This window comes from Heloderma suspectum, chromosome 7 (genome assembly GCF_057233095.1).
Source record: "Heloderma suspectum isolate Gila_16-S chromosome 7, 16-S_ref, whole genome shotgun sequence".
NCBI classification, from domain to species: domain Eukaryota; kingdom Metazoa; phylum Chordata; class Lepidosauria; order Squamata; family Helodermatidae; genus Heloderma; species Heloderma suspectum.
The window spans coordinates 103,149,299-103,168,410 of record NC_139464.1 but is presented as its reverse complement, the minus strand read 5'-3'; the positions used below and the strand labels follow the sequence as shown (position 1 = coordinate 103,168,410).

The following is a 19,112-nucleotide window of genomic DNA, read 5'->3' as shown; positions in this document are numbered from 1 at the left end:
CTTCACTCGCTCCCGGACCCCACCACCTTCACCCCTTCTGGCAGTGTATACTCACCAAGTAAATTCATCCCAGCGTTGAGTATCTCCAGTTTCAAACAATCCTTTAGAAAATTCTCAGCAAGTGAGGCTATGGCATTCTTACTAAGGTTTAGAACTTTCAGTTCTTTTAAATGGATAGGTGACACTATACCTGAAAGTTTGTTACTAAGAGAAAAGAAAAATGAAAGCGTTACAAGAAGAATTAACAACTACATCCTTACAAAATGAAAAGGTGCCAGACACTGGCAGTTCATGTTTTGGCTGGTAAATACAATCATGCACAAGCTTTTCCCCAAATCTGCCACCTAACTACACAGTCAGTAACCACGGGAGAATCCCCTCCATAATCTCTCTCACAAGGTAACTGAAATGGAATGGAATGGAATGGAAAGAAAACTCAGATAGACACACAGAAACTAATTGTGAACATTAGAGCAAGGGATCAAGCCTCAAATGTACAGTAGAAATACCTGACACTTCTTGAAATAACAAAAAGGAAAATAAGGGTGCAATCCTATGCATGTCTAGACAAAAAAATCCTACAACTCCCAGCATGCTGGCTGGGGCATGCTGGGAGTTGTAGGACTTTTTTCTGTCTAAACATGCACAAGATTGTGCCCTAAGAGGATTTTATTTCACCTTCCAAATAAACTGTCAAAACAAAAATAAGACCATGTTATGTCCTAGTCCATAACTTGCTGTCAGTGGCTGGTGATATAGAATTGGCAGCTACAAGGGGGTGCAAAGGCAATGGGGATGGAGGGAAAGAGGCAGTGACTTGAAGGGCTTGCAGGGGCTTATGGGTTGCTCACAGAGGGACATATAGAAGTTGTCCACTGAGGGCCAAATCTGCAAACACAAGGCCACACATTCCTGCCTATGCTCAGCACTACAACCCAAAGTAGTTTTACTCAGCAGCAAACCCTACTGAGGCCAAAGGCATTTACTCCTGAGTAAGTGAACTTAGGACTGCAGTATGAATTTGATGTTCAGGTTTATACTTTGGTGAACCCCTGAGATCATACGAGGTTGATGTTCCCGTTTTGGTTTCAATTGTCTCTTTCCACTTATAAGAAGGGAGTCAACTAGCACAGGTCATGAACACAACAGTACAGGTTAAATAGCAGACACCCTCACTCTAAACACGTTGACCCTTGCACGAGAACCTCCAGTCACTGCAGTCTAAAGTGATAAGGTTCATTCTTAAATAGACAAAGTCATATAAGAAATCAGTGCTACTGATTCTTTGGCTAGATGTATGTTCACACATTTCCTGCAAGCTTCTCTGTGGCACGCTTGGAAGTGTTCAAGTAGACTTTACAAACAGAGACGGGTCCCAGTCAAACAAACTATCTTGATGAGGTGCAAGTGTTGGAACACGCATCTGTGTAGAAAGCAACACGTTCCTGTCTTGTATGGATTTCCTTTCAAATGCCCATAGCTCCACCATAGGTAGATGTTCTGGTAGTATACAACAGGGCAATCGTGGCAATATTGTGTAGACAGCCATGGAATTCTGCCTATCAAAAGGAACAAAAGCACTATGCAAGCTATACTGTGGAGCAGGACAGGAGAAAGTGCCTGCAGGATTGCCTCCAAGTGCATTAGACAAGGGCAGGCAGAAGGAAGAGTATAGCACATGGATCGGGATGTCTACAACCACAGGACACATTTTCACCAAGAGCTTCCTCGGCCTGCTGTTCTGTGCAGCCAGCAACCCTTGAAAAACATCTGTCAAGACCACTGTGTGCTCACCCTTCTAATATAAGATGCTCCAGTTTTTCTGCAACATTGGCAAGAAATTCAGGAAAGCATGACAATTGGTTGTATGATACGTTCAGAAGCTTTAGAGTGGGACAGACAATCTTTGCATCCACAATTAGGGATGGGCCAATGTCATTGCGTGAAACATCGAGGTGTGCTATACGTGGCATTTTCAACAGGTATGCAGGAAAAGATGTTAAATGGTTACTATGCAGATCCAGGTAACTCAAAGATTTCAAGGTCTGAAAGGAAAAAAAAGGTTTGTGTCTGACTTTCTATAACAAAAAACATGAATGTTAAATTTATTATTATAATAGGATACAGTAAATGTACAGATAATAGAATACAAATAGATCCCGGCCTGAGCTCCTGTCATGGGAATGCCACATATTCCCACAATTCAAACAGCTAGATTTTGCTGCTGAGGAAATGCTATCTTCCCCCAGTTAAGTACACCAGTTGTTATGCTGTGTGGAAACCTACTGGGTAGCTCCGGTAACATCAATGCATTTAGATTACTGCAATGCATTCCACCTGGGGCTACCGCTGAAGACTATCCAGAAACCTCAAGTGGTGCAGTGCAGCTAGGCTGCTAACAGGCGCATGGTATCAGGACCATATTACACCTGTCTTGAGAGACCTGCACTGGATTGCAATTGCTTTCTGGGCTCAAATCAAGGAGTTTAACTTTAGAGCCCAAAACAGCTTAGGACCTGGCTATCTAGGGGGCCACCTGTCTCATTACCTGCCCAGGAATTAAGATCTGCAGGAGAGGCTCTTTTGAGGGCACCGTTACCCACAGAGGCCCGTTTGTTGGGCACACATGAGCAGGCTGTCTTCTGTGTCACTCTCAAACTACGGAATGCCCTCTCTCAAGAACTACAATTAGCTCTCACCCTCTTAGCCTTTAGAAAGGGTGTAAACACACATCTTTTTAATTTAGCCATTTACATTTTGTAGCTGTTTTAATGTTTTACTGTTTTTTAATGTTCTTGGTTTTTTCATTGTGACAAGGGTTTATTGTTTTAAATTGTTGCACACTGCCTTGATGGTTTTTTCTCAGATAAGGTGGTATATAAATGATATTGATAATAATATTAATAAGAGACATCTTCATGTCAGGTACCCCTTATTTTTAAAGGATAAGCACTCACCCTCTCTACCACTCAAGTGCAAGAACGCTTCAAAGCTTTAAAATGTGGTAAACACAAGCAAGGTTCCCTCTCCCTCGTGTAGCAGGGTTTCATCATTTTGTGACATTTGCTCCCCCCACCCCACCCCACTTCCACACTAGAGCCCTTTAGCACTGCTGGATTACTGCTTTTCTGTAATTAGCTGGAAGTGGAATTAAAATGGAGGTTTCTCATGGCACTTCATATAGGACTATATTATTCAGCAGTATCTTTCCAATGGCCATGATCCTTCTATAATGTTTTCTCACAACTAAGTCCTGTTCAACAAAGCTCCTTCTGAATGTTAAATGTTGACTGTTTGCAGGGCCTGCCCATTTTATTGTTTACTGTTCATCACAGGCAGGGGATTGATGAATAGCCTTTATTATTTATTTATTTATTTATTTATTTGTAATACGTATATACCGCTTAATACAATAAAATCCCTAAGCAGGTTTGTCTTAAGTGGTCCAGTATTAGTTCATGTTCCAACGGGGGTGGGTGAGGCTTTATCTCATTTCCACTATTTTTTTTCTTTTCATTTTTTAAAAAAATAGTGAAATACAGCTATTTCACTCTGAAAGTTGGTTCTGTAACCAGTTCCAGGTTAAAGTGCTAAATTTTACAAGTTCCATTCAAGTTAATTTTCAATACACAACTACTCAGAGGATTTCTTGCACCAAGTAAATTCTGAGAATCCATCAGGACACTATAAGCAATTTTTGAGACATGGCAAAAAGACCAGTTTGTTTTATGTGTAAGAAAGGTCAAATCCAACACGAGGGTACCCTGGTGCCCATTTTGTGTTTTCCAAACATGCAACAAAAAATTAGTCCAGGCTGCCAACGTGTTTTCTGCAAAAAAGAAAAAGAAAATTAGCTTGCAAAATTTCTGTTATGCCCCAGAGATTGTTTATGGTGCTGTAACATACTCTGTATATATTGGGAAAGTGCAAAAATCTAGCAAAAATGCTATTATTTCAAGGAGTTCCTCCAAATGAATTTAAGTGGTTTAGATGGATTCCTATGTGTCCATTTTATCCTCACAACCCTGTGAGGCAGATTAGGCTAAGACAATGCAACTGTCCCAAGGTCACCTAGCAAGCTTCATGGCTGAGTGTGGATTTGAACCACTCTCTCCACAGTCCAAGCCCAACAAACTATCCATTACACCACACAACCTAAGCATCCCTTATATGGCCTCCTAGCCATCAATACATTACCAAAAAAGTACCTCCCATCCATAACTGGCTTAATGTTAAGGAGGCATAAAAATTAGAATGAAACGTCTGTATTATACAAACCTGGCTCATGAGGGAACACGTCATGGTCAAAGGCAGCATTTTCTACCATTATGTAGACTCACCTCACACAGCTGTTCTGGAATGCACGAAAGGGCATTTTGATGTAGCTCTAATTTCTCAAGATGTTCCAAATGAGTAGTTAAGGACAAGCTTTGACTGATGCCATCTATATCCTCCAGCTCATTTGATGAAAGGTCTAGCGATTTAATATATTCCTTGTCGGAGACTGATGAACAGAAACTGTTCGATCGCTTTATGTCTGATTGGAATTTAGAGACGCCTTCTATTTTAAAATAAATGCAGAAGCAGATTAGGACTGGCCTGCTATTCCATGGATTTCATTTATTGCTTACTAGCAGTTCTGAGCACTTAAGGACTTTTTCACTGATGGATGAAGAGCCTTCAGGTTGACAAGTTACCTTAATGTGCTGACAATAAGCATCTACCACACACTTAAATATTTGTGTGTAGGAGTAAGAGGAAAGGGAAAGATTTTTATACAAAACTTTACTTGCAAAAATACATTTCTGCAAATGGATATTGGCACAGTGCCACAATAATGTTAATAATTAACATTTTATTTACATCAAGGGTAGGCAATGTGGTGCCCATAGGCACCAATCTCCCACTAGAAACCTTCTGTGGTGCCCATCAAGACACCCTTCTCACAGTTTTTATTTAAAAATATATATTTTTTATTTTCTTACTGGCAGCTGGGATTGCTTCAGAGCAAGGTGGGGGTTTCTAGCTGCTGCTATTTTAATTTGTAATGAATGCCTCTGGGCAGGTTCCTTGTCCTTTGTGACTAGCCCACCCATCGTAGCCACTGTATGGTTGTTCTCAGGAGAGTTTCTCAAATTTACAAATGTGACCACTGGTCCAAAAGGTTTCTTCCCCCTGCTTTACCTATAGATGGCCCAGATTCAAATTTACAGCACTCTTCCTAGAAGGATCTCATGTAGTGGAGTTCAGAAAGACCCTCACCAGAGACCTTGGAAAGCAGCTACCAGTCAGAACAGACAATACTGGGTTAAATGGACCAAACTCTGACCTGGCAGGTTCATGTGTTGACATCTGTGATCTCTTCTGCGGGTGAATAGCTATAGGCAAACTGACAGACTGTTTTGCTTATGCTCAGGGTCTAGCTGACACACAAGTATATTTTTATTAGACATGTTCTACAGAACCTAACTGAATATAGAACGATACACACACACACACACACGATTTCCCAAGTTAAAACTTTAAAACCAATCATAATTTTTCTACTTACTATGCAATTCTTCGGAAGATGTTATTTTTCTTCCCTGCTTTCTTAATGGTTCATAATGTGACCCAGCTCCCTGGACAATGCCAAAAATTCAGACATCACAGTTATGAACGCTTTCATGTCTTTAAGAAAACATCATACCTCAATTGCAACGCCGCTATTAACAGATCAACATGACCAGAGACATCCTCGTCCCTAGACAGGCACTCCAGTGAATTAAATGGGGCAGAGGTTCCCCACAAATGGAGAGGACAGTGCTGACAAAAGGAAAGTATGTGTGCGTACTATGCATTTGGAGATTTCAGGAGAGATGTTATGATGGAGGGGCTGTGACTCAGCGGTAGAGCCCCTGCTTTCCATGCAGAAGGTCCCAGGTTCAATCCCCGGCATCTCTAGTTAGGGCTGGAAAAAATCCTGCCTGAAACCCTGGAGAACCTTTGCCGGTCAGTGTCCACAGTACTGCGCAAGATGAACCGATGGTCTGACTCAGTATAAGGCAGCTTCCTATGTTTTATGTTCCTATGTAACATGATGCACACAGTCTAATCTAAAGCTTTAAGCAAGGATCTGTGGATCAGGCGCCATTTCCTATACTGACTGTTCACAAAATTCAGCTGTAAAGCACTGCTATTCTATTGTTATTTGTATCCATTTATGCTGCACAAGTTCCACATCTTACTTGAGAGGGGGAAACCACAGGAAATCACCTAGTGATTATCTTCATCACTTACAGATACACCTCTTGTGTGATTTACACCCACTTAAGAGACTTGGCTTACCACAGAGTTGGAATGCCTTGGCAGGGTAGGAGAACACAACTGCAAGGCCATGTCTTTGTGGAGATCTGAAACTGCTACAGAGTTGGATTTCCTCTTCACATGAAATGAGCTTTCGCTCCCTGTGACAAAAAAGATGATTGAACAGGATGATAACAATGGCTACATATCACTGAAGCAAACCATAAAAAAAAAGTTAATTAAAAACAATTCCAAGAAACAAATAGCAGCCTATATTCCAAAAATGTTATCAAATGAAAACCAGTAGCATAGCAGGAACTGGTGTTAATATATATAAAGCTAAAATTACATATATAACATAGCACATACTACTTCTCTGCATTATGTTTTCACTTGCTTCTCCTTCTTGGTTCTCCAATACCCTTTTTATCTTTCCTTTGACTACATATCCATGACTAAAGGCAGTCACTGGCTATAGCAGAGGTAGGCAACTTGTTGCCCTCCAGATATTTTGGTCTACAACGCCCATCAGTCCTCATAATCGGCTATGGTGATTAGGGCAGATGGGAGATGTAGGCCAAAACGTCACATTCCCCATCCCTGGGCTATGAATACTATGACTGAGCCAAAGTGTGGCCTGCAGTTGTAATGCTACTAAGAAGGAGCAACGGAGAATTGACCCTGTCATAATTCATAGTTTGCTCACCATGTTACGAATGCAATGTTTTTAAGTTTGGACGAAAGTTCCCCGTTGTTATGAGATTTCAAAGTAATGATTATTTTAAACTTACACAGTAATACGAGGTAGTCTGAGGGCTTTTTAACCATTTTCTTCTTTAAAAAGAAAAGTATCCTCTCTGAGAGGCTGGGAACGCAGCTACAGCTATACACTTTCAAAAAAGGGGCTAGAATGGGCCCTGAAAATGGCACTACATAGCATTATTTCCAGGGACTGAACAGAAAGGAGAAAAGATGGCCGTCTCTCCATATAGACCCTGGAAACAAGGTCACATGATCATGTGGAGCCTTTCCAGGGACACTTGTAGCCCCATTTCTGAAAGTGTGTGGCTGAAGGTGCACTTCCTGGTGTCTTGGAGAAGATTTAAATAAATAAACAAACACACACACACACAAATAAATAAATAACATGCTTTAAAAGCCCTCTGACCATCTTGTATTACTGTATGTTTACTAAGAACCACGCCCCACAACCTGTGCATGGCAGGGACAGAAAATATAAATTAACTCAGTGTGAACTATGAACATTTTTAAAGTCCACTGCATTGAAGTCAGAGCTTGTTATACATTCAAGAATTCTGAACATGCCAGATTTAACTTACAAATAGACTCATACTGAATTTCGGCAACATCGCTAATAAAAAGACCTTTTGGGTGCTTTGAGTTATGCATCTCTACTATAGAGAAAAAGGGGGAAAAACTGTTCAACTGGAAGGAAAGGGGATTGAATTCTTCCTTGTATTCTCTTGGATGCTAGATGAAAGTTGGGAACCCATGGTGAGAAGGTAGTGTGTACCTTTTTATTCCATCTGTTCCTTTAAAGCTGTTGCTGCTTGCGGAAATGCAGTAGCACAGAACTGCTTCCCATCATAGACAGGATGTTAAAATACAAAATGACATCCAATAAACAATGTTTGAGATGGTGATGATTGTGATTATGTGAATGCAAGCAGAGCCCTTCAGCAATGCAGGAGACAGAGTGGGAAAAGATGAACATGACATTTAGTGAATCTGGAGAGCGGTGGCAGAGAGGAAGTTGTCTTTTATCTTTTTAAAACAGTGCAGACAGAAACCTTTGCCAGGGGCACTAAAGAGAAGCAGATCCCTATACATCCTCCTAGCCCCCTCTTCTCTCTCTAGTTCTACATCATTCCCATACACTGCAGATCCATCTAAGGTGTGCAGGTATAAAAAAATATACACACATACGCACTCAATATTGAAGAAACTCCCCATATCAATGACAACCAAACAGGTCAGCTTAGACTAGTTCTAGGCTAACACTGTAATGGGATGGCAAATCCTTTCTTTTCACCAGCAAATGTACCTTCACTATCTATATCGTCACTCAAGCGGAAAACACTGTCAACTAAAGGGTCTGGTAGGAATGCCCAATCATCACACTTCTCTGTTGTATCTTCACAGCTGTTTACATCAGAACTGGATCTTCTCTGTTCCACATAGCTGCTTGTCCTTTGATATCTAAGCACCATTCTGGCCAATGCAGAACCTGCATCTAATGTGCAAAAGACCAATAAAGTACCATTTTTAGAAACACTGGACAAAGTACATATACAGTGGCCATCTTCAGATGATCATATCTCAGGTTAATAAGCAGAGATATGAATAAGCCTTTTGCCTATGCATGTAGCCTCTTTGCTCATCCCTTCGCGTGAGTAGTAACTAAATTAGGAAGCCTCTACCACCAAGAACCTCTACTCTCATCTGAACCAAGAAGCTATAGTTACTAGCTTTGGAACAAGCCAGGCTATTAAACCAACTTCAAACTGTGGTTTAATACCATAGCTTGCTTGGAAGCTGGTAAGCATAGTTTCCCAGTTTGGACAAACTGGGAAACTATGATTGACGACTTCTCCACTGCATTCAGGCATGGTGTAAAGGAATGAGAAAAAACGGCTGCATTTTCAGGCTCATCCATATCTCAGCTTATTAAGCTGAGATATGATAACTCAAACTGAGCGAATGCGAAAAGATACAAAAATATTGCCCCACACAAGACAGTGAATACAGGAAAATACCTGAAACGAATATCCTTCTACTCACACACCACCCCAGTAATTCTGGGTCTGTCAAAACTCTGAAAGCTGATGTAAGAAAGATGAAGCCATTAATGCTTCAAATTTAAAACACTTAGGAGATTTATAAGACATGAAGCATGGCAAAATAGAAATGACCAACTATTATAAATCTTCACACCTTTGTGCATGAAAAGAGATCGGAGTTACCCAAGCCAGCTAAGCTAACCAAGTACTTCTAACCTCCCGACACATACACATACATACATACACACACTAAATCAATGGCACATAAAAAATCCCCTGGCTTACACGGTTTGTTCAGCAGCTACCTTTGAACCAGTCAAAGCTGCAGGGTAGTTTGGTACATTAAAGCACATGCTTTAATATCAACATCTAGTCTACAGCCTCTTACTTGTTTGTTTCCTGAAGGATGTTTGTTTATCTGGAAATAAGGGGCTCAGCCAAGAAGGTTCAATTCTACCAATGCCGAATCCTCCGAGACAGATGCTGCTGTTGGCTACATCCAGACTAAGCTTTTTTAAGAGCAGGCTAATGATCTGGCTATCTCCTTTCTTGATGCTGACTGTTAAAGCACTCCGGACATCCTGCTCTCGAGCACCACTATTCAGGAGCAGTTTTATCAACTTAGGATTGCTTCCTTTCTCACAAACCTATTACAGGAGAAGTGGAAGAATGAATCAATGACACTTAGGATTGTGACAATCTGGTGGGAGTGCCTCCCAACAACATAAATGTATACATTTATATTTCTTATGACGTGCTTTTGCATACAGAGTTTTTATTTTGCATATTCATTTCTACATAAGTTGTTGATGCTTACTTCCTCTGTTGTACATATAAGCTGTACAAAACTAAAACCTGTGTTTTTCCCTTCAGTGTGCAAAGTCTCTGGAGCAGGCTAATTTAGGAAAACTGCCAGGAAAATGGACTTACCATGATCACAGGACTTGTCATAAATTCATTCAGTGGAAGTGCTGCAATTTTGCCATATTAATTTAAACCAGGTGCACAATAAGGATCCTCCCTATTCTCATGTCACTCTGCACCAAAACATATGTACACTGCAGACCAAAAGAAGCCAGGTCTATGAAGAGTCAAGAGGGTTCAAGCTCTTCCAAAAAGGTCTCTTTCCAACACCCAAGAGACTGGAACTGGAGGTTTTAACGGCATGCTTTCTGAACATTTTACAAAAAGGACTGGTCCATCAGAGTTTGATATGGTTCAGAGCGCAACCATAAAAAAAATCAATTCATTCCAGTGCCTATTTGGAAGCAAGGCTCCTTAGCTCCTTGCACAATGTTCTTCCCAACACCCATTGTTAGTCATTCAAACACCAGGACATTGTGAGTCCCAGAAATCCATGGGGACATTTTTATTGCTCAGATTATTTGAGAAGGTGGTGTTCAGAACACTGTACAATTAGAAGAAGCAAAACAAAAATGAAGCATGCAAAGCAAAATGGGGTCAATTCCCCTGTAGAAGTAGTGATTCATCATACAAAGGTAGCTTTAATATGAATGGTTATGGGGGGAGGGGGGGAATCCAGATCAACATGATTGGCAGCAGCTCTTCAGGGTTTCAGACAGTTTTTCCAGCCCTACTTGGAGGTGCTGGGAATCAAATCTGGGACCTTCTGCACGTAAAGCATGTATGTTACCACTGAGCTGCAGCCCTTCAAGAATGCTATTAGGACAAGTGAAGTACGTGCAGAAGAAAGGCTTGTCCAGTTCAAGGGCTTCTGCGGCTGGCGAGCCATTGTCAAGGTGAGGGCAGATTTTGCCCTCACCGTCGTTCCCAAGTGTAGCAATTTGCTTTCCCCCAGATAAATGAATAGCAGCCATTCACTTACATAACAGAAAGTAAAGGCACACAAGGAAGCGGAGGCACACAGAGACACCATGAGGTTCTAAGCTAAGCCATCTCTGGTGACTGGACATTAATAATCAAGTCTGTTGCTATCTGCACTGTATGGTCCTGGGAAACAGCTTGCGATCGCACCTGGGAGAAAGAATGTTAGGGGAGTGGGATGGAATGTTGGGGCTGGTTTTTTTAATACATAGATGCCATTCTAGCACATGTAGGATGTTTGGGCTCAAATTGCCCTTTTTCAAAGGGCAGCCTTTAAACGAAAAAAGAAATGTTCTGCTCAACATACTCAAAATGTGTTTGGTGCCTCTGCATTTCAGTTGTTTTTGTAGGATGAGATTGTTGTTGCTGCTGTTTAAATCCAGGCACACATCTTTCAGATCAATGCAAAGATTTACATTTTAACAAACATACTTGATAAATTAAAGAGTTTGCCTTTGTCTTCTTATTCATGTCAGCTCCCAGCAACAGCAAACATTCAGCCATAATGCTATTGTATTCAGCACAGGCTTTCTCCAGCATCAGGTTTTTTAAATCATCACTGTCAGCTATTTTAGCAAAGCACTTGCAGCAAAGACTCTGAAACTAAATTGAGAAGACAGGCAATTGAAACAGGGTGAACACCTTCCAGAACGTATCAGATTAAAATGTGCTGGGGAACAGGCAGGGAAGGGGCTAGAGTAAAAGACTGAAAGATAAGACATACCTGCTGGTCTCTTTGTTCAGTGAAACACATGGACATCTGATAGAAAACAGCTGTGTCAAATGACTCCTGTATTAGCAACTTCGCAAAACAAGGTGACAGGTCAAGGATTGTTATAATTGTGCGAAATCCCTACAGGTAAAGAGACCAAGATGATGTGGACTGCAGCCAAGAGTATGTTGCTAAAAGCAAACCCTATACATTACCTCAAACGCAGCAAGAAAACAAGAAACATTTAAGACCAAAAGGACAAATTGGACAAAAACCATTTTAGTAAATGTACAGCACAATCCTATACATGTTAATTGAAAAATAATACTCCTGAGTTCAATAGGACTTATTTCCTGGGAAGTGTGCATAGGGTTACAGCCTCAGGCTCTCTTCACACCTGTCATGTTATCCCAATACAAACTGGCCCTTTTGATTCCAGATACTTTCCAGGATTTACACTGGCCCTGTATACAGGAATCCCTCATAGCACGCCCCTCCGCTCTGTATCTTTTCATGGCTGCACAGAACAATCAGGATAGAAGGGGGCTGCTGGCTCCATACCCCCTCCCCTCTGTAACATGATGAATGGCTCTGCCCGTCCCTCCACTCCTCTGCAGCAGGAGGGAAGTCGGAAGCCCTTCTAGTGATCTAGATAGCAGGCTATGGGAGCTGGTCCCCTCCTTCCTCCAAGGGAGAGAGTCATCTGGGTGGCTTACCCCAAGGTTGCTGGCACTGCTCGTCCTTCTCTGCTAAATATGTCAGTGTGTGATGGAATTAAATGCAGTATATTGCCTGCACTACCGAGTTTGAAGGGTATACCAATTTCCGGGTTCCCAACAACAGAAGAAATCCACAAATGGACTTGTATACAGTCACTGCACCAAGCCATCCCTAGCCGTGCCCCCCGCCCCGCCCAGGCAACCGCTTCACGGGGGACACCTTCTTTATTAGACCCGGCTTGCTCCCCCCCTCCTCGTGCTGTTGTTGCTCTTCCCCCTTATTATGGCTTCTGAACGACCCTGTAAGGTGGGCTAGGAGAAGAGACAGTGGCTGGCTAGGTGGGAGGGAGTGCTATGGAAAACCACCTCAGCATTACTGCCTTATCTAAAACAATTCCACACCCAAAAAGGAAACTATTAAAAATGACCATTCCAAGCTCTGCGTGATGAATTTATTCAGGGGAGGAGAAAAGGCACTTTTAATATCCACTGAAATCCTAACTGTCAAGCCTTTCTCCTGCATGGCTGAGAAGGGAGACTCCCCCTGGGAGGAAAAAAGCCCATCACTCTGGTGAGCAAAAGGGAGAAGAAGCAGTCAGTGAAGTCAATAGGAAGAGGAGGTTCAAAGTAAATGCACTGAAGGGGATGGGAGACCTTAAGACTGCTATTCGAAGTAGACTTACAATGCACTCCTATGTATCCCTACTCAGAAGAAAGCCACACAGATTTCAATGGCACTTACTCCCAGGAAAGGAGGCCTTATAGCCAATGAGTTTACTCAGAAGTAAGCACTGCTGTGTTCAGGGGGATCTCAGAGAAGCATTTGGGATGGTTAACCACTTTACAGTTCAAGCGCCCATAATAGAATGGGAGGGAGACAGAAACGGTCACTGGAAGCGTGGTCAGTGACCTGCCCCCACCCTCCCACCGATTTGTTGTCATGACAATGTTATACAACACCACCCAGCAACACCCCCTAGCACACACCCACACAAAGCGGGAGAAAGCGCTAAAGGGGAAATACACAGGGGGGAAATGACGATTTCAATTGCAAGCACAGAAAATGCCGGATTTTCCCCATTCTCAGGTAACACGGGAAGAGGGAAGGAAAGCTATGAGATAGCAGCAGTAGAGCAGTGGCGTCATCTAAAGCTCCTGTGAAAACCAGTGATTAAAGAAGAACGATCCTGCTCAAAAATTCAGGGGTGAAGAGAGCCTCAGTCATACTGTTTAATTCTGCCACAGGGCCAGAACGTCCTAGAATCCTGAATAGCTTCATCCTGGAAGCTTCTTTGCAGCAGTTAGCCTCACTGTGCTTATCAGACACTAACAAGATAGAATGATACCGTTGCATGTCAAATAAGCTGTCAGTTTCCACCCTAGAATTCACAGGATTCTGGTACATTTGAAGTGAAACTAGAGCTTCCATAAAAACTCAACAGATTCCAGAGGGTGTGTGTGGAAGCTTTGACCGAAGGACATCTGTATGAAAAACTGTATGTTAAACCTTTCCAGGGTGGAATAATATCTCCAAGACTGCTTTTTCAGCTAGTTATGTTCTCTACACTGCAAGCTAAATAGCTAGTGGTAAAAAAAACAACTCAGGAATTCTCAAACAGCCAAGCCATACCACCTCCTCCAATTCAGGGAAACAATGACCAACCCACCACAAGGCAAATTTGGGGCAATCCTATCATGGTGAAGATCGCTTGTGAATGGGCCTGTCATGCATTCTGCCACTATTTGCCTAAAAAGCTGAAACATGAAGGGGAACCCATTTATAAGGATGGAGTCCCAGGACATGCTCCATCATGACATTATGTCACTTTCTTTTAAAGATTCATTACTGTATGCAGACCAGTGTAACAGAAGGCATGAGCCAATTACATGCAATCCTACTTAAAGAGAGAAGTAATATTTCCATTTGCTCAAGATTCACACATGCATATTCATCACTTGATCAAGTGATGATTTGTGTATGTGAATGACTTATCAAAGATGAACACCAGAGACAGAACTTTCATATTACCTTGTGTCAACTCAGACTTCAACAGAGTCAGTTCACACATTCAAATGCCAGTCACCAAACCCTGGTACACATATGCGTGGACATCACTTGAATTCTCTACGCTAGATTGCTGGAAGCTGGCCATGTGAACTGACTGCACTGAAAAGCACTGTATTTCTGATGACAGAAGGAATATGAAAATTGTGATTCTCTGATGGCCCATTTACACAGGCCCCTCATCATTCTGAGTTATGAACACATACCTTGATATTGGTATTCTTGATCTCAATGTTATCTCCACTGGCAGTGCAACTAAGGCTGCGATCCCAAGCCTACCTAGTTAGAAGTGTAAGCAGGCCCCAATGAAATCTGTGGAACTTGCTTCCAAGGAAACAGGCCTGTGGTATACCACAACTTTCACACAAGTAACTTAAGCTGGTTTTTAAATTTTCTGCATTTGCACAAAGTTATCACATTTGTAAACTCAACATTAAAAAAACTAAGATCATGGCATCTGGCCCCATCACTTCCTGGCATATAGAGGGGGAAGAAATAGAAGCAGTGACAGATTTTACATTCTTGGGCTCCAAGATCACTGCAGACGGTGACTGTAGCCATGAAATTAAAAGACGCTTGCTCCTTGGGAGGAAAGCTATGGCAAACCTAGACAGCATAGTAAGAAGCAGAGACATCACCTTGCCGACAAAGATTCGTATAATCAAAGCTATGGTTTTCCCAGTAGCAACGTATGGCTGTGAGAGCTGGACTATAAGGAAGGCTGAGCGCCGAAGAATTGCTTTCGATCTGTGGTGCTGGAGAAGACTCCTACGAGTCCCTTGGACTGCAAGGAGGTCAAATCAGTCAATCCTAAAGGAAATCAACCCTGAGTGCTCATTGGAAGGACAGATACTGAAGCTGAAGCTCAAATATTTTGGCCACCTAATGCAAAGAGAAAAGTCACTGGAAAAGACCCTGATGCTGGGAAAGATTGAAGGCAAAAGGAGAAGGGGACAGCAGAGGATGAGATGGCTAGATAGCATCACCGATGCAATGAATATGAACTTGAGCACACCCCGGGAGAGAGCGGAGGACAGGAAGGTCTGGCGTGCTATGGTCCATGGGGTCACGAAGAGTTGGACATGACTTAATGACTGAACAACAACAATCACATTTGTCTCATAATGCATGTTCTCATGCTCTTAGAAACACCAGACCCATAATTTTCTAGTGCAGGAGGCCCAGGATGAGAGCCATGATTACTGTAATTTTAAATCAGCCTTTCAAGGTACTACCATTCACATTTCAAAGGACTTATCATTTGTGTGGCATATAATATTTGAAACTGTCTTTGCTGTTTCACTTGTTATATTACACAAAGAACTACAGGCAAAATTATATTCTTAGTGTCACATGAATATGTCCAAAGGAGTTTCTAGATCTTAAAAAAAATGTTAATGGCCTTCTTTTAAAAACTAACATAACCTCTTACCTTACAGGTAAGGTAGGTTCACAAAGGATAATGAGAAAGGGGTACAGTAGGGATTTGAGATTTAACTGTAAGTGTTAAAATTAAACAAGATCTCCTGGATTTGATTATAGGGCATCTCTACTCCAGCCTAAAATCCTGCATTTAAAATGGGGCTTTCTGCTTCCATTTTAAATGCAGATTCACGACTTCCTTTACACGCTCTCCCCTTCCCCCCCACTTCTCCCCGTATCTGAGTCTTCCATTATCTTTCATTAATCTCGCTCCTCTTCTTGCTGCTTTTTCTCTTTTCACGGAGGGAACTCAAGTGGAAAACAACGGGGTAATTTGATAGCTCATTATCTTGTTGACTCTTCGTGACCCCAAGCTCATTATCTACAATCTATTTAAAAACGGCATTTAAAGGGCATTTAGTGCAGGAGATGCCCTGGAGGGTCACGGCATCATGTAAAGAGCCTGCGAACCTCCGTGAGGGAGCTATCTCAATCACAGGATAAAAGCTCCGTGTGAAGGAAGCCTAAGACCTAGTGCCATGGGTAAATAAGCAGCGAGGCACAGAAATCCAGCCCACAAGAGTGGACAGCCTTGTTATATTCCAAACAAAGAAGGAAAATATGTCTTTGAATTTTACATTCCCCAAAGAAGCCTCCTGCCCAAACAGAAAAGTGCTGCATTTTTATACTAGACACATCACATACATGCTCCTGTATTTCAACAACATCCTTAAAGCGTCGTAAAGTAGAAACCAAGACTGTTGCCAGAACGTGTATAGTTGCAATACACAAGCTCTTTCTTGTAATCAAGGATTCCAGAAGACTTAAACCTAAGCACTGTGTTTCTAGAAAGAAAGAAAAAAAAAAGGGGGGGGAGCAGTCAGGAATATTAAAACAGAGGAGTTTTTAACACAGTCTTCTTGCTTGCTCCCAACTCTACTCCTGCACCAGTTTTTGACTTGCTTTGTCATTACAAAACATCACTCCAGAGAATTATCTTTCTTATATTTTAAATATGAAAAGAAACATCTCTACTGGAAGACAATATTCTAAATTCCTCCGGTTATAGTACGACTTCTGGAAAAACAGGACAACATGCCATCCTATTAGCTGAAGTATGAAAGGGCTGAATGTTTTAAGGCTGCAATCCTATGTGCACTTACCTGGAAGTAAGTCCCATTGAACTCAACAGAATTTACTTCTGAGTAGACATACATGGGATTGCACTAAGTTACCTGAATGTCTAACTTCCTCTTCAAACAGTTACAAGAAAACATTCATACCAATTACAAATTAATGACTTTCACATATGACTTCTCTACTGCTTTGCTTTAAAATGCTTTTATGTACAAAACATTACAAGTCTCTAATATTTTTCACCGTCTCACCTGGTCTGGACATAACAGTTAACCATGGTCTACTGCTATATGCATGAACTGGAATAAGCTCAACAAAGCCTCAGGGTTGCACGCTGCCCACCCCATCCCATGGGGCCAGAGAAGGACTTTGGTTTCCCTTTCAAAGAATCCAGGCTTATCATGTTGTTCAAACCAGAGATTGTGGTTTAAAAACACCTCCAGTCAGTTTCTAAACAAGCCAACTTCAAACTGTGGTTTCCAGAGCTGGCTTGTTTAACTGAGCAGAGTTAGTTTTAAACAACAATCACATGGTACGGACATCACAACAAGACAGGATTCCTTGAAAGTAGAACTAAATGCTATTGAAGTCCTTCTCCCAGCTATGCAGGAAGTGGAGAGGAGGAGAGGAGGGAAGAGTGTGTAAGCCTGAGGCTTTGCTTGGGCTCTTTCCTGCTTGCGTGCGTCTTGTGCTAAACCGTGGTTTAGCATTACGTGCAAATCCTCTAATTCTATTAGTCTGGGGTTGCATTTCTCTTTGGCATACAAGAATGCCTCTAGACTGGTGTTTTGAAGGCTTTTGTTTCACTCGTCTCATTGCAGCTGGTAAAGGGGGCCTTTACTTCCCTCAAAGGCCCTTCAAGCAAGGATGGACAACCATCTAGCAGAGATGCTTTAGTCACTGGGTGCTCTGCATTAGGGCAGGAGATTGCAGTTAGGTGACATGTAAGGTCCTTCCCATCTCTACAGCTCTGCGAGTTCTATCTAAATAAGATACCTTACTTTGTACCTTGATCATCAGGATACATCTGTAGTGTGTGGAGTACAGTATCTGTCATCCCTCGCTGGGACAGCATTTCTAGTGCACCTGAACATTCCACTACAGAGGAAAGTATTTGAAATCCACATTTCTGAATGCCAGGATTCCCAATAAACTAGAAATGAAGAGAACAGAAACTAAGGTTATATTGAAGAGCAAAAACTAAATGTTAAGTTATTTTTCTTCACTTTTGCAAATATGATCAATTACTGCAGAACTGAAGTAACGGGGAAACTTAAAAGGAAGACAAACCATCCAGTTTCAGCTGTTACATTTCAAAACATCTCTTGTTCAGGATGAATTCTTCAGTACTTGGATTGTAGTTTATAAACTCTGTATTGCTGAGCTAAAGCCCTTGAACACCAGGGCAGGTTACCAAGTAGTGGCAATAGGTATATCTGGGAGCTGGAGTGCTGCTTGGGCTGATGGCCCTGCTCAGCTGCTGAGCCATGCAACAATCCAGGCTCCTAGAGAAACTGGGACACTGTTGGCGATAGGCTGCTTGCACAGGCAGGGAAGGTGCATTTCAGCACATTCAGGCAAAGCTTCAGATCACGCCCTGGGAGAGCCTCAGGTAACAGATGAGCATTATGAGCTTCAAATAACAGGTGACTTCAATGAGCATTTATGTGGTTAAAATCATCAGTTTGCCACATAGCTGAAAAACTAAATCAGTACACAAAGGGCCCTGAAACAATTTTAGCGGCAACCTGTGGGCCCCAAGATGTGCTGGCCTACAATGGCCATCATCCCTCATTCTTGGCTATGCTGGCTAGAGCTGGTGGGAGTTGTAGGCCAAAACATCCAGAGGGCCACACGTTCCCCACCCCTGTTTTACAACATGGACCAAACATTCCAACTTGAGTGGAGAGGACCTGGAAGAAAACTTGCTATGAAGGGAAATGGAGACTGGAATTTGTATTGCACTTTTCGCTAGTTTAGACAGCCAAATCTACTGAGCGACGTTGAGACTCAATACTCATGTAGCCGCATGGCCACCTTCAATTATGAGTCCCTGAATCCAATTTCTAGAGCACAACAGAATCTACATAAGGCCTGGTTTACAGGAATGCTTCTCCATTAATAGC

The 19,112-nt window shown here is 42.0% G+C and overlaps 1 protein-coding gene across 3 annotated transcripts in view; it reads right to left on the bottom strand.

Annotated features, from left to right (window-relative positions):
• Positions 1-19,112, bottom strand: part of LRRK2 (leucine rich repeat kinase 2) — a 124,311-nt gene that overhangs the window by 65,954 nt on the left and 39,245 nt on the right. For 2 of the 3 annotated variants that reach the window (XM_084811013.1, XM_084811014.1), the window contains 11 exons: positions 17,995-18,139; positions 16,555-16,694; positions 11,656-11,784; positions 11,364-11,534; positions 9,475-9,733; positions 8,351-8,539; positions 6,328-6,446; positions 5,552-5,621; positions 4,341-4,561; positions 1,795-2,045; positions 56-204 (listed from right to left, as the gene is read on the bottom strand). In XM_084811013.1, the coding sequence (XP_084667139.1) occupies positions 56-204; positions 1,795-2,045; positions 4,341-4,561; positions 5,552-5,621; positions 6,328-6,446; positions 8,351-8,539; positions 9,475-9,733; positions 11,364-11,534; positions 11,656-11,784; positions 16,555-16,694; positions 17,995-18,139 (1,843 nt within the window). Of the gene's footprint in view, positions 1-55; positions 205-1,794; positions 2,046-3,763; positions 3,830-4,340; positions 4,562-5,551; positions 5,622-6,327; positions 6,447-8,350; positions 8,540-9,474; positions 9,734-11,363; positions 11,535-11,655; positions 11,785-16,554; positions 16,695-17,994; positions 18,140-19,112 lie in introns of all 3 variants that reach the window. The other variant, XM_084811012.1, reaches the window with a different exon arrangement.